At 39.3% G+C, this 15,402-nt stretch overlaps 2 protein-coding genes across 2 annotated transcripts in view; one reads left to right on the forward strand and one right to left on the reverse strand.

The window, feature by feature from the left end:
- Nucleotides 1–413: 413 nt before the first annotated feature.
- On the reverse strand, nucleotides 414–2,467 carry LOC135439852 (BUD13 homolog). Its single transcript, XM_064698687.1, has one exon. The coding sequence runs from the start codon at nucleotides 2,403–2,405 to the stop codon at nucleotides 459–461; it is 1,947 nt and encodes a 648-aa protein (XP_064554757.1). The 5' UTR covers nucleotides 2,406–2,467; the 3' UTR covers nucleotides 414–458.
- Nucleotides 2,468–2,764: 297 nt separating this feature from the next.
- The window catches only part of mld (molting defective), a 35,182-nt gene continuing 22,544 nt past the window's right edge, over nucleotides 2,765–15,402 (forward strand). The window contains exons 1-2 of the mRNA XM_064698690.1: nucleotides 2,765–2,993; nucleotides 4,321–4,980. Of these exons, the coding sequence (XP_064554760.1) occupies nucleotides 4,561–4,980 (420 nt within the window). The 5' untranslated portion in view covers nucleotides 2,765–2,993; nucleotides 4,321–4,560. The remainder of the gene's footprint in view (nucleotides 2,994–4,320; nucleotides 4,981–15,402) is intronic.

Raw genomic sequence — 15,402 nt, forward strand, 5'->3', positions numbered from 1 at the left:
CGCACAGGGTTGCAAAGCAACGAATCATGGCGCGAGTTTTCAAAATTGCAGTAATCGGTTTGTGTTTGCTTTTAAACCAATTTTATTGCTAAAGGTTTAATGTTTATACAATTTAATGTAGTCTTATCAAATTGAAGCAATAAATGCAGCGACCTTTAGCTATCTTAAGAGCTGGTCAGGTATCTTGGTAAAACTACATATTTCGGGGGCCATGGATAATTTCCGTTGTAAATTGAGTCATATGAAAACTCAGATAAATATTGAAATACCAGTTATGGTATATGTCTGCAAGCATATTTGATCGTTGACTTGTTCGTTGTTAAACTATTGTACCCTCTCACATTACACAGTGTTGTTAAACCAAGCAACTATGCGCGGGGTTTAAACATAGTAAATGTTATCGATAACAAATGTTATTAATTAAAATATTGCTTATTTATTTACTCAATGCAATAATTTTACATATCCTCCACGCTGTACTTGTAAGCCTCGTCCTGTGCCGCTCGCCGCTCATTCTGCTTGTCAAACCAGCGCTGCTCGTAGCCATTGGAACGATCCACTCCATCCCAGCGATAACCGGGCCGTATGGCATACCGATTTTCCGGATAGCTGCCCTCGTAAACAGGCAGCACGGGCTTATCCGACAACTGATCTCGTTTCTTGCGCTTCTGTCGCATATACTCGAGCATGGGATCGTCCGCATGCTCCTGTTCACGCAGATGGCGATCCAAGTCCTCATCGTTGGCATAACGCGCCACAGGCTTGGCCGCCTCGTGCGCCATTTCCTCGTGTCGTGCCCGCTGATCCTCCAGCTGCTTGAGTCCCTTGCCCCAGCGTTCATATAGCTGCTTTTTTTGCTGCTCATGCGCCTCCTTGCGCTGCTGCTCTGCTGGATCCTCGGCCGCAGCGTCGCGTGCACGTCGCCCACGTCTGCCCGTGCTGCGCATCTGCACTTCCGCATCACGACCGGACACCTCGCTGGACATTTGCTCAAACATGCGTCGCTCCTCGCGCCGTCGCTCATCTGTTTCGGTCTTCAGCGATTGTGCATCCTGCAGACCCGCCTTCTTCCCGTCCAGCGTGCGCATTTGTGCTTGCCCCTTTGGTTTGTGCGTTGGCGGCGGCGATGGCGTCCGACTGGCCTCTGCCTTGGCCCAGCGACTTTTGCGCTCTTCTTTTTTGGTCCTGGTCGGCGACGCCTGTCGTCGATCTCTGCTGCTGGATCGACATCGCCTAGGCGGACTTTGATCGGAATCCCGTCTTTTTTTGGGCGGAGATTGCCGTCGCCTGGGCGGACTTTGATCTGAGCTTCGTCTTTTTCTTGGTGGTGAATGATCCGCATCACGGCGGCGCCTGGGAGGACTTTGATCGGCATTTTGTCTCTTTCTAGGCGGAAATTGGTCCACACCTCGACATCTTCTTGGCGGACTTTGATCAGAGCCATTCACTTTGGAATGTTTACCGACTGGGCTTTGATCGGCATCCCTTCCTCTCCTGGGCGGCGAATTATCAACATCACGACCTCGCCTGGGCGGGCTCTGGTCTGCATCCCTTCTTCTACTGGGTGGAGATTGATCTTTATTAGGACGTCTCCTGGATGGGCTTTGATCGGCGTCCCTTTTCCTCCTGGGCGGCGATTGATCCGCATCACGACCCCGCCTGGACAGGCTTTGATCGGTATCTCTTCTTCTCTTGGGTGGAGATTGATCTGTATTAGGGCGTCTCCTGGGTGGGCTTTGATCACCGTCCCTTTTCCTCCTCGGCGGCGATTGATCCGCATCACGACGCCGCCTGAGCGGGCTTTGATCTGCAACGCTTTTCCTGGGCGGCGATTGATCTGCCCCATGCCGTCGTCTGACTGGGCTTTGATCCGAGTCACGACGCCTTGGTGGGCTCTGGTCGGAGGGACGTCTCTTGAGGTAATGCGCCGGACTTTGCTCGCGACTGCTGCTACGCTTCTCCAGCTTAATTTTTATGGCGGGTGCGCCGCTATTGCTGGGGGACTGCTCCTGTTTGATATTGATTGCTGACGCCTTGCGACCCCACAAATGTGCTTCCCCATCCGCGGGCTCTTGCTTGATGTGCACAGCGTCACCGTTTTCCTCGCCTTCCCTTTTGGGTTCATCCTTAACCGCAATGTTGCGCCACTTGCTGCGTATTGCGTCCGGATTCTCCTCGATGTACTCGCCCACAATTTGCGGCGCATCCTCGCCGCCCAGCAACAGATCCTCATCCATTTCCTCGGTGTTTGCATCGTAGGCATCATCGTCGATGATTTTAACCTTTGCCTGTATGGACTTTTTATGTTTCTTTTCCTTCTTTTTCTTCTTCTTTTCCTTGTCGCCGGACAAATATTTCTTTAAATATTCCTTTTGATTTATTAATTTAGCATTTTGCATGGACATTTCGCCGTTTGTTTTTTTCTATACGATAAGTTGTACAAGCAGCTGCTTTAAACTTATCGATAGGTTTAAAAAGTTAGACGATAACAATTTCAAAAATTTTTAGTATTAATTAAATAGAGCCAAAATAGGCAGCTTTGCAGCAAATAAAAGGTTTTTATTAAATTTCACATTTAAAATGTTTTGTTAAATTTGGCAATGTGAGCAGCGCGAAACAATTTTGATGGTATCGATAACTGTGAACAGTATATTTGAGTATCGCCAAGCAAATTCTCGAGTTGGCAGCGCTACGTTCAAACACGTGAAGTTAGCTTTGGTATTTCTTAATATGTGTGGTATCGTTTTTACCTATGCCGAGTTCGGTCACACTGCCACTGAAGTCTAATTACTTTTTCTTGTGCCGCAGCCAATTTAATAATTTAATCTAATATATCAATACAAAACTAAATACGGAGATCTTGTTGTTCCTGAGTTTAACTTGTTTGTACCAATTTACGTGCCCAGTGAAAGGCAATTAAGCAATTATAGTTGCATCGGCGTGAAATTTAGCACGCCGCCGCCAAGGCGGTGGCGTTGGTAATTTCGCAAAATGTAAGTAAATCGTGCGGAATAAAAACAGTGCTAAAACACCGTTACACCGCGAGGCTCATAAAGACACACCCAGACAAGCGCACAAATCTGTAAGCAGTCATTGTCCTTCTCGAGATTTCCATCGCTTTTCCTTTTTTTTTGTAACGCAATGGCCGAGCAAACCGCCAGGCGAGAGTGCCTAAGAATTTCAACAGCAAAGCAGAGGCCAACAAAAACAGAGCACAATCAAGTCTGTTGGCAATTTAAGAGGCAAAAAAAAAACGCAACGGGTTGCAAAAAATATGAAACAGCAGCAATTTGTCGCCTGAAGAGCCTGTTAAGGGGCATGTTGCCCCTTTTTTTTTGCGTGATTTGCAGTTATTTTGCATTGACTGCAGCTTGAAATGGGCATTTTAAGTGAAATTTATAGCACAACGTGTGGGCCACTTGCTCTCTCAATCAGCACGCGCTCTGCACGCACACATACACTATGCATGTGTAGCATGTGCATGTCGCGCTCTATCACTCAGGGAGAGTGAGAGACCGCGTGAGAGCGTACGATTTTTGTTTGAACGTGCAGCATTTGAGTTGGGATCTGCTTAGACTTTTCTCAGTTTGAAAGCAACACGCGCCGCGTGCAGTTCGTTCAGCTACCTTAATACGGGAACTTCGCGCAATAAGAAAATAAATTGTTCTCGTGCGCTGCCTTAAATCCAAATTCAGTGGCCTCCTGAGTTTTTACAGTTGTGTGTGTTCATTGTTATTGTATTTTTATTTCAATTTAATAGCACGCCTAGATGTGTGTGTTTGTCCGGTCGCCCGTTTATTTAAATTTGAATTTACTTAAGTTGCCACTGTTTGGGGCAAGCGTTGCCGCTAATTGTTCGAATTTAGCTGCAAGCAACCTCAAAAATATATAAAAAGTTCTGATTACCGTTATATTTGTGCTTTTTGTGATTGCGTTCTTGCTGCTGTTGTTTTTCTGATTGACCAATAAGAATATTTTTGGTTTTTGTGGGCGCACGCTATGCTGCCATAAAGAGAGAGTCATTCGCTATATTTAGAACGCCAGCAAGGACGTTCGTCTCGCATTAGCATGCTTTAACTTTCCGGTCTGCCCTAGAAAACAACGCTCGCTATTCTTTCTTTTAAAATGAGCCTAAAAAAATCACACGACCAGATCGAGTTGAGGCCCAAATCTTGCGGCCGTTGGCCTACTAACCAAAACTTGTCCCAGCTCACACAACATACACACAGACACAAGCGCGCAAGAATTCATTATTATTTGTGTTTTTTTTTTTACATATATATGAATGTCTGTTTATCATTGCCCCCCGATCTGCTTTAGGTATTTTCTGCCGTGGTCAAAACGAAAGCGCGTTACGCCAGCAGAGCAGCAGCGGCCTCAAAGAAAGGCAGCGCGGCAGCAGCGATCGTGAGAGAGTTTACATGAGAGCGCACCATTCACAGCAAATGTGAATCGTGCGTGTGAAAGAGAGTGCAAAAGGAAAAAAGTTTAAAAAGCAGCGTAGATAGCTCAAAAGTGAAAGAACCGAAAAACAAACAATAAATAAAAAATAAAATAAAAATGAGTGCCAACAAGCGACGCCGTAGCAACAGCGAGAGCAGCCGCCAAATGGCCACAGCTGACTGCATGAATGCAGCCAAGGATGTGCGCGGCGGCAGAGGAATTCAACATTCAACAATTGACGCCAGCGTCGGAGACGGCGTTGCCGAGCTGCTTCAAATGCCGCGCGTGTGTCGTTGTTGTTGCAAAGGCGACATGGAATTGCTCGGCATTTTCGAGGCCAGCGTTGAGACAGCCAAACAGACAACACAACCTCAACGCCGACGCAAAACGACTACAATTGAAGAAGCAGCATCAACAACAACCACACAACAAAAACAACAACAGCGCAAAAGTGATAATCCCGTTGAATATGCGCTCAGCGGTGCGCACAGCAGTATGGACACTGTGTTAGAGGAGATGATCATTTGGATGCTCAATGTAAGTACAACAACAATAAATTGCTTTCCCTCTCGCTCTCTTTCAATTTACATGTTGATAACGCTGAGTTTTTATTTTTAATGCTGCGCCTAAAGTGGGCAATGCTGACCAGGGGGCAGTGGCTAATTGTGAAAGATGAAAAACAGCGGAAAATGGGAATTTTGAATTTTTGCTAAACAAGTTTTGTTTTAATTTTACGAAAAATACACACTTAGTAAATTCAAGTTTGGCAATTCCGTAAGATAATATATGTTTGGATTCATAGTCGGGAATTTATAAAAATAAAATGTAGCTTGTTAGTCTCTTTTTTTCCCAAGCGCACTCAAAGCCATTTAGTTCTAAAGCAACAAGTAACAAAATCTCAACTGCGTTGAGCTGCATAACTTAATTTGCGGTGTAGAACTTCCAAAGCGGCGTCTAAGTCAAGCCCTGTTGCAACAAAACAAGCTCACTCTCATTTCAAATTTAGTTGCTAACTGTAAATGAACGCAATTAAGAGCTTTCAAAGCTGAGCGAGAAGCAGTCGCAATTGCATTTGAAATAAGAGCAATAAGAGCAAAAACCAATTCTTAGTTTTCAGGCCGCTCACTTTAAGCTGTACATTGTTTTGAAAGCCATGCTTTTAAAAACTTTCCGCCTGTCATGTATTGTTTATGAATGCATCTGTGTGAGTGTTTCTGCGTGTGTGTGTGTGTTTTGTGCCTGCGCTGCATTTTGATACATCGGCTAAAACTGTATGCTGTTGTTTGCCGTCGCCCGCTCATCCATCTCTCTCTCTTTCACTCTCTCTCTCTCGCTCTGATCTGTTTAATTTTTAATGTGATTTATATGCCGCACATTGTGACTGACTCGGCACGAACCAATGAATACATGTATGTGGGCATGCATACATATGTGTGTGTGCGACTGGATGAGGGATTTGACTGACTGCCTTTGACGTGCCTTTTTCATTCGTGGCTGTCTGCCAGCCAGCATTCATTTTGTTAGCTTGTTGTTGTCTCCATTTCTTATTCGTATTCGTATTTGTCGTTTGTTGTGTTCTCTCTTCCCTAGTTGATGTGCTAGTAACTAAATTGAATTAACATCTCCCTGATTTCATTAGTTTTCCATTCTTGTCCTTACAATAGATAATGATGTTGACTTTGTGCCCGTTAGTTGATGATGTGTGATATCTCAATTATAACATATTTCATAATTCGTAATTGCGACATGCAATGCAATTAAGGTTAAACCAACTCGTAACCACCGTTAAAAATAACCACATTAACAGCTAAGCCAAGAACAACTTTTTATTATCATTAAAGCCCTAATTGAACCTTTTATTCAAGATATCATTTAACAGTTTTTAGTTCTTACCCACTCAGAATATCCTTAATTTAAGCTCTTAGCCCTGATCATAGTGTACTCGAACTTTAGCCAGAGAGTTGACCACATTCTAATACCCATTTAAAATGCTAATAAACGGGTAAAATGGTTTTTATGGAACAATTGTAACATGCAGAAAAGAAGCATTTGCGAAACCAAGGAATAAGTAATACAGTCTGTATATAAATTTGTGTTAAAGGTTCAGATCTTCCGGCAGCGACTTCTAAGCATACCTCGGATATTATTATATAGCCAATATATATCAAGAATCTTTAAATACTTAAATTTCGATTATATGGGAAAGAAGGACGAGCTCTTCCTCAAGGTGCGCCTCCTACTGCATAAGTATGTTTATATTTGGACTGTGGGGTATCTTATAGTCGAGCAGGCATCATTAAGGGATACTTACTTATTTTTTGTGCTTCACCTGGTCTTCACGTATTTGTTATTCTTAACTTTAGGGCCTTATCGCGTGCCAAGCATTTCTCCTCCCTACCGCCGGTCCCGTCCTCTTCCAATGTGTGCCATAAACACGCACAGCGCAACCTGAGCTTTTGCTGTGCCACTGTGCACACGTGTTCAACACCCTAAAAGAAATAGGGAGTCAAATCCATGGTATATGGAGTCGAGTCCGCGTTAGTTTCCGGTCAATTAAAGCTACTGCGATTGCGACATGGCCTTAGTCCCCATTGCAGCGTAAAGTTCTTCAGCCATATAGAGGCACCCCCTCTATATAAATATAAATATATGTATGTACAATATTATGGCTGAGATCGGGCTTTGGTTGTGGCAACAATTATTCATACTCATTACCAATAACGCGGGGGGCTCGACGACAAGCAATGGCAAGGCATGGCTACAACCGGTTTCCTTGGGAGGGCGGGTGAGAGAACCCCCCTCTGGCCTCGCCTTTTGAAACCCGCATTGCTTAAATGATTTGGACCCGCGGTGTGTGTGGATTTTTGTGAAGTATGTCTGTGTGTGTGTGTATGTCTGGCCGCAGCTCAAGGTGTTGCATGAAAAACTGTTTGACCTTAAGTCGCGCGTTTGGTTTTTAATACAATTTTGCTTGTAATTATTTTTCATTATTTATGATTATTCGCATAATGTGTCTATATACGCTCATATATTTATATATATATATTTGTGTGAGAAGAAAAACGAAATGAGTCCAACTGAGACGTGAGATTACACGTTACAAATTCATTTGCATTTTCAGTACATTCAACGAATTCTCTCCAATAGCTATTTCCAAGGTAGACATATGTATATACCTGATGTACCTGTGTGAAAAGTGAAAGGGGCGGATAATAAGACGGATCTTCAATGAAATATTTGAGTGTGTGTGTGTGTGTTGCATGCGCAGCTTAAGATATTTCGACAAAAAGAAATATATAATTAAATACAATAAAAAATAAAATACGTAAAGGAAAGTCAATGTTCGTTTGAAGATAATTAAAATCGAAAAACCTTCAACTGGGAAGTTTTATTTAAACGGTTTTCAAAACAGTTTCATTTTCTGTAGCAAATTATTTTATTTTAAATATAGCTTTTTCAATTCATACATTTTGTCTAAAGTTTTATACATAAGTCTAAGTATCTAAGGCCATTGTAAAACAAGAATCCGGGTTCGAATTCCTTGCTCGACGATCGCGAGCAAAAAAAGTGCGCTATACATTTATTTACATACCATATTACGATGTTCACTCAATGCTGATGATTGTGGGCACACGTATACGGAAATCGCTCGCACATGTGCTCGAGTGTCATTTGACAGTTTACTGTATGGGATCAATCATTAGAAAGCGCTCTTTAATTTGGTTCACGCTAATTGCGATGCGGCAGTGTGTATTAGTGTGTGGGTCCCATTGGTTACCGTTGTTCCCGGGTTTCGGTGCTACTCGTGTTCTTATTTTCACTCAATTTCACTATGATGTTTGAGTGTGACCCATTGAAAGGTTCTGCTCTTTTTTGAGAGCCATGCTCATTTCCTCGCGCTCTCTCTCACTCACGCTCTCTCTCGATCCCACTCACTTACATTGCACTCAACACTCGCAGCTTCGCATACAAATTGAATTGTTGCATTTCGCTGTAACGTTTATACATACGTGCGACGCATATTTATATTGTTGATTAGCGGGCAATGCTGGAAATTAATTGTTATAGCAATTTAACGATATAAGTCTTAATTGTTCCGTACATTGCCGTTAACGGGTTTTAAAGAAATTGTGAAATCTGCCCAAACAGTTAAGAGCTGCGCTAAGTGCTGTCATATTTCAACTAGCTAATTGACTCACTATAAACCACACGGCGAATGGTGAAAATCCAATCGAACAATCGTAATACCTTATCTGTCAGCTGCACCAACAAATTCTAAACACACACACACTATATATATATATATATATCTATATATATAATTGTAAACATAATTGAAATTAATCAATGTTCAATGCCCCTCTGTGTATTTTCCTATGCTTTGCTTGCGCTTCTCGCTGATAATGAAAATTAACCGAAAGAAAATTACAAGATTCATTCTGGCTGCAAGTGCGGCGCTGCAGTTTCTGGGTCATTGCCTATACCTTGACTTCGCCATAAAAGGAAGGAAAGCTTTACCTAAATGTTATCTACCCCACACACACACACCTCTTATCGCCTAATCCAATTTAGTTAGAAAAAAATATATATATTTGGTAAACAATTCGCCTTGTTTTGTGTTTGTCTAGAGATGGGCGCGTGATCATAATACTAAAAACACGTGATCTTGAAATCGTTGTAAACTAAATGCGATTTGTATAGTCGTATATTTGAACTGGGGCTAATATATTGTAAAATTTATTAATGAAGCACGCTCTTATGTGTTAATTCCAATAAAATTCAATTTGTATACCCTGTTAGAGAGCCCATAAAGTCCAATTGGAAAGAGTTTTCCACGAATCTTGGCTGCGGGTAGTGCATATTTTGAAGACAAGCGGAGCAGATCACTTATCATATTTGAGCTTGATTTTGATTTTATAAGCATCAGCCATATGTATGTATGTCTGCAAGGGTATCTAATCTTCTCTTCTTATTTACTATTTGCCGTTTCTACACATCACTAGTTTGTTTATTGAGTATTCACTCCGCAAATGATTAAATACCTATGGATGTATTTTTTTGTTTATTCATCTGATAAGGCATTCACCGTAGCGTTGTCTAATCTTTTAATTGCCACAACATTTATGTGATTTTTATTCAGCTTCCACATATAGTTTGGCTTGCATTTCTTTATATACAATATGGTTAGTTATATCTAGAGCAATGCGTATTGCATAAATTTAATGCTTATTGAAATACGAGCCACGTTAATTTAATTTATAAAGTATGTTGCTTGTTGTTCTATTTAGTTTTTCTTTTTATTGTGGCCTATGCAATGATAACGAAAGGTGAAATGTCTTGGGGCCTTACATACATAGGGCGTATGTACGATTGAGTATATAGATCGAGATAAGGATTGAATCTATTTATATATAAAATTCTGGTCTTATCAGCGGTTTTCAGCTTCATGTGGTAATTCTATTTGACATTGCGTAAACGTTGTAAATAATTGGTAAATAATAGAAACAAAATATTTCATAAATAATACAACTACCAAATAACACGATTAAGTAGATTCGATTATAACATCGCACAGACAAATGCAATTGCTTAATTTAAACATCAAACAATTCGCAACGCACATTCTGCAACTTTCTAGTATAATATAATAGAGGTATTCCCACTTACGAACAGCTGTTTGCTTTGGCTTGCAGTTGTGAAATATAAACAACAGGCACAAAATGTATTTAGGTGTGAATGGAAAAAGCTGTGAAAGTAAATAAAATAACACAGGAGAAGTGCTAAATAACTCTGCTGGATATGCTCTGCATTTTTTAAGGCGAATGATCGGGAAACTATCTTGAAAAAATTACTCAATTACAGCTAAACTGACTTTAAATATATTTCTTGATCACAATTGCGAATATGTGATAAGCAAAATATAATTAAATTCTTTTCCTGATCTATAATAAATCTAAAAAACGAATATAAATCAATAGCGGGAGTTACACTAATATTAAGAGTTCTCGACCGGTTCACAAAACTCTTGTGATATTTATTCAGAAACGTGAATCGAGTTTCTTTCAGCAGCTGCAGCGATTCTACTAAAAAATCCCATTTGTAAGTCTCGTTATTCAGCGAGTACCGTTTTCTAATTTGATTTCCAAATCGTTTCTTGTAAACAACAACTTTGCTTTGATGGCGTTATCAGGCCCAACGATTCTGTTAGCAATGCTAATCAATCGACAGCAGCGAGAGAAACACCACCCACCCCACCCCACTCACCTTTCTTCTCCCCCATGGCATTTTGTTTTTACCTTTAGCCGAAACTTCGGCGTGGCTAATTAAAGCGGGCGGCAACAATAAAGCAAACAATATGCCACACGTGCCCAGGAACTGTAAAATATGTACAGGAAACAAACAACAAAAGAAAAGAAATATAATAAAATAATGCAAATCCCTGACAGGAGCCTGACTACGTGAGATAGAGGATGGGGTCTTTGGTCTTTGAATGCAATTTGTGAGGGCTTTCAATGAGGTGGCAGAAACAGAAGCGCAAACCGAATCGCCAGCGCATTAATACCGATCCGATCCAGCACTATGCGCACATAAGAATTATCCAAGGTACTTCGCATATCCTCCACTCAGAGAAAAGCCCAACAATTTTGTGGTCAATTTTCGACAAATGTTGAAAGCAGAATCGAAATTAGCATTTCGTGTTTCAATTACTTTTTTATACTTGTGAAATGCATTTATCTAAGATTTGAATATGGATTGCAATTAAAATGGTTTATTTATGCTTAGTTCTATTAACCCGATCTTAGAAATTTCCTTAAAAAAGTTCCACGCTTATTTCACACATGAAAGTACTATTGAAAATCGAAATAAAATAAAAATTGTAAGACAATGTCTACTGAATTTTTTCCTGCTCAAACCAGAATGAAGAACAGGGATTTTTTCTGAGTGTACATATATTATTTGCAGGGGGAACGTTTGCAATCCAGGCGTACGTGCCGCTTTGCCTGCTTGGCCTCCTTTTGTGCGTCTGGTCGTCGGGGGTTAATACCTGAAACTGATTCTACTCTATTCTCATGCCTGTCTAGAACACTCTTAACACCCGCATACAAACACACACACGCAATCGCACGCACTCACGTGTTGTTGTTATTTAATGCTCGATTACGTTATTATAAAGTTTGTTCCAATTTCTGTTCGATTTGTGCTCCTTTGTTTACTTTCGATAACAAAATAGAAGCAGCCAACCAACTAACAGCAGCAACAACAACAACAACAACAGCAACAAAATTACCACAGCAAAATTTTCACTATTTCTTTGTATTTTTATTTTATTTGTTGTTTGTTTGGGGTACACGTTTTAAGGCTTTCCGGCACAATATTATTTTGCAATTTTCTTTTATTTACCTGTGAATGTCATTGAGCACATTTGCAACCCATTTTCCACGCTGCTATTAGCAACAGACCAACAGTCACTAAAAGATGTTTGTTGACGTAATTGAATTGAGGAGGGTTGCTTTATTCAATAAAAAACGCAGGAGGCTTACTGTGCTGCGGGGGTGCTTAGGTAAGCGGCTACCAGGTGGCGTTCAACGAGCGTTAATCTCTTATTATTAACTAAATCCGGAAGGTAACTAAGCAGAAGAAGGGCCGGCTTTTATTTGAGCATTTAAATAGCTTAACAATTTAATTACCAAACGTTTTGATATTGCGACTTATCCATTATATGGAGTCATATGAAATTCATAAGCATTTCAAATACATAATCTTAAATATATCGAAAGTAAAGCAAGCGGTTAAATTATCGATAACATCAACAGATAACAAGGTAGTTATCGTGCCCGAACTTTTTTTATATGATTACCTTATCGATACACTTCTATCGATAACATTTCGGCGTACTTCATGTTGTGTTGTACATGCTTAACTATTTAATTGCCAAATTATTTAAGAAAATGATAAACATATCAAATACATAATCTTCAATATATCGAAAGTAAAGCAAGCGTTTAAATTATCGATATCATCAACAGATAACAAGGCACGTATCGTGCCAGAACACTTTCAATACCATTAAAATACAAAATACGTAGCTCTTCATTAAAGCGATTAGAGCATTTGATTACAATATCGATATACCTATATCGATAACATTTCAAGCAGAACGTACTTCAAGTTCTTGAAACACTTATAAATTTAGCTAGACAAGCGGTAATTTGTAGTCTATCATTTGCATCTTCAAACTGGGTTTTGTAATTGTTTTTTTTTTTAAGTTTATTTTTTGTGGCACAGTCATGAAATGCAGCAAGTTATTACATTTGTTGTTGTTGTTGTCTTCGGAAATATTTTTTTTTTTGGTGGAATGAATGAGTTTGTTTCTCACGTGCATGTGTCAGTTTGTTGTTGTTGTAGTTGTAGTTGTAGTTGTTGCCAGTCCATTCACTAGCTGACATTTTCTGGCCCGTTTCTCAGTAAAGTTGGCAACTCGACATTGTTGGCTGTTTGAATAGACCAATGCGGGTCGAGCTGAAAGTTGCTTTTTTACACTATCTTTCAAAAGGGCATTATGACATTGTCGCTAATGTGGTTGTTGTTGTTGTTGGAGTGAACAACCAATTGAAATGGAAGTGAGATAAAGTGTAAACTCATTAAATTGATGGGGGCTATACGAATTTGATGTGAGTGAAAGTTGTTTAATGCAAATAGAAATACTCGAAAGAGCATGACACAGCAATATCATCAGCTTTTAACATTTGCTTGCGTCTTATTTTTTATATTTTACCCCATTTTCGTATTTTGGATTTCTATCCAACTTGAATGAAACTCTACCTGACTGTGTATTTCTATTACGAGCTGCATGCAAGTTGGAATAATTGAGTCAATCAACTGGGTCAGAAACACAGGGTTTATAACTGAAATATGCATTGCATGCGTTTAACACATTATTTTGTTTATTTATTTAAAGAAATGTTGGCCTTCTCGGAACGTTCCTTGAGAACGTTATTTGAGAATTATTTATAGTGTATGTATAATTTATGTGCCCGTATAACAAAGATTGAGATCTATGCGTGGCGACTCATGTAAACAGCACTTGGGAAACCAATTCGCATCACAACAACGAGGTGTAAATTGTGTGTGTGCGTCTCTCTCCCCCTCTCTCTCTCTCTGTTTTCTCTCCAGCTAGTTTTTCGGTATACTCTGTTAATATAGCGAAAACGGGGTATATCGGTTGCATGCAATAGGCACACCAAACTTGAATTTTGTGAAAATAATATATTTATATATTTTTTTAAACATTTTATTATAAATTCTTATGATATTATTCTGTACTTTTTTTTATTATTTTTAATGTTGATTTTCTTTTGTTATTCCCTATATTATAACATTATCTTTAATCTCTTGTCTTCTGCTTGGCCTCTTTGACAATTGTTTCCAATTAATATTTACATTCCAACAATATAAAATCTTTGTATTTTCAATACCATCGTTATATAATATATTATTTATTTACATATATAAAATTTGTTTGATATGTTTTATTATTACTGAACGTAGATTACCTATTAGTCGATCTCCAGCAAAAGTATTGTTCTTGTTTTTACCTCCTTCTTTTCTTCATACAGATATGCACATTTATAATAGCTTGAATCTTTTCAGCCTCTTTTTGCCTCAAAGTTATTCCAAAATTTTAATTTTGTTTCTCATTATTTCGTGCACTCTTTGCAAGGGCATCAATACTTCGGCGCGCCCAAATATCTGCCGCATTTGGTTTTCTTATGTGTTTTTTTTAAATATTTTTTTTCCTCAGCCGGTTTGCAGGCTTTACGTTAACTTTGTGTACGTTGTTGTTGTGGTAACATTGTAGTTATTTTTATTGTATTAGTTGTAGTTGGTGCTGTGGTTTTTTTTGTTGCTAAGTATCGTTTGTCTGGGCTCTTTTTGCATTTGTTGCGCTCTATTTGACTTTTACTTTTCATTTTGCCAGCAGCAGCAACAGCAGCATTTGCTGTTCCGTCGCCTTCGGTTCATAATGAGCTTGTCTATTGGATTCCGCCTCTATAAATCGCCACAAATCCCTATTATATAGTCGCTGTTGTTATTTGGCACAGTTTATTTTCATTGTATCGTTGCTGGGGCTCTAAAAGAAAGTAAACATTAAATGACGATCAATTGTACAATATATGCGATAATTGTGTTCGCCTCGCCGTAGGCGGTCTTTCAATTTGTCTCGGCTTCCAACAGAGTGTATTTCTTTTGAGGCTTATTTATGAACAAAAAAAAAACTGTTGGAAATTTATGGTTTTATTTCCGATGAGCTCATTGGTGTAGAAAAATTTCAAAAGTAAGAGAGAAAGGGAAGCGAAACGTTTCAGACATAATTAAAGAAGTCCAAATTAGGGTACCGCAGACTGTGCTCAGAACTCAACTCTCGAGTGTTTCTTTTGTATTCTGTAGGTTGTGCAATTTAATTTGATTTGATTGATTAGGTTTTGAGTTTTGGGTTTTGGTTTAACAAACTGCTAAAAATGCTTAACAAAAACTTTATTTTATCATAAACTCATGTGAACACTATGCATTTTCCATTTAATCTTTTTGGCTAGTTGGCAGCTTGTTTAACATATTGTCAGAATCCAGCTCTTTTTCCATGTTTTCCTCAGCAGATTAGCCCTAATTGGCATCAATGCCTTTAACTGCTTGTTAAACATTTTACTTGCTGTGAATTTAGATTTGTCCTGCCTTGCTCGTATGTCTCTTATGTGCACTATTTGTAAGCCAAATCTTTTTAATAACAATTTCATGACATTTTTACAAATCCATTGTCCTTTTTATTTAGCCCTTTCATGGGTGTTGGCTATAAAGAAGCTTACAATAGACGTTTAAATGTAAATTTTACAATTTCTTGGCAAGCACTGGCAATTTGTGACATGGCTTTGCTAAATGAGGGTGTAAAAGCTTAACATATGT

The sequence above is a fragment of the Drosophila montana genome, unplaced genomic scaffold (assembly GCF_035044405.1).
Source record: "Drosophila montana isolate Dmon_TW-CO22-7 unplaced genomic scaffold, ASM3504440v1 contig_779_1, whole genome shotgun sequence".
NCBI lineage: Eukaryota > Metazoa > Arthropoda > Insecta > Diptera > Drosophilidae > Drosophila > Drosophila montana.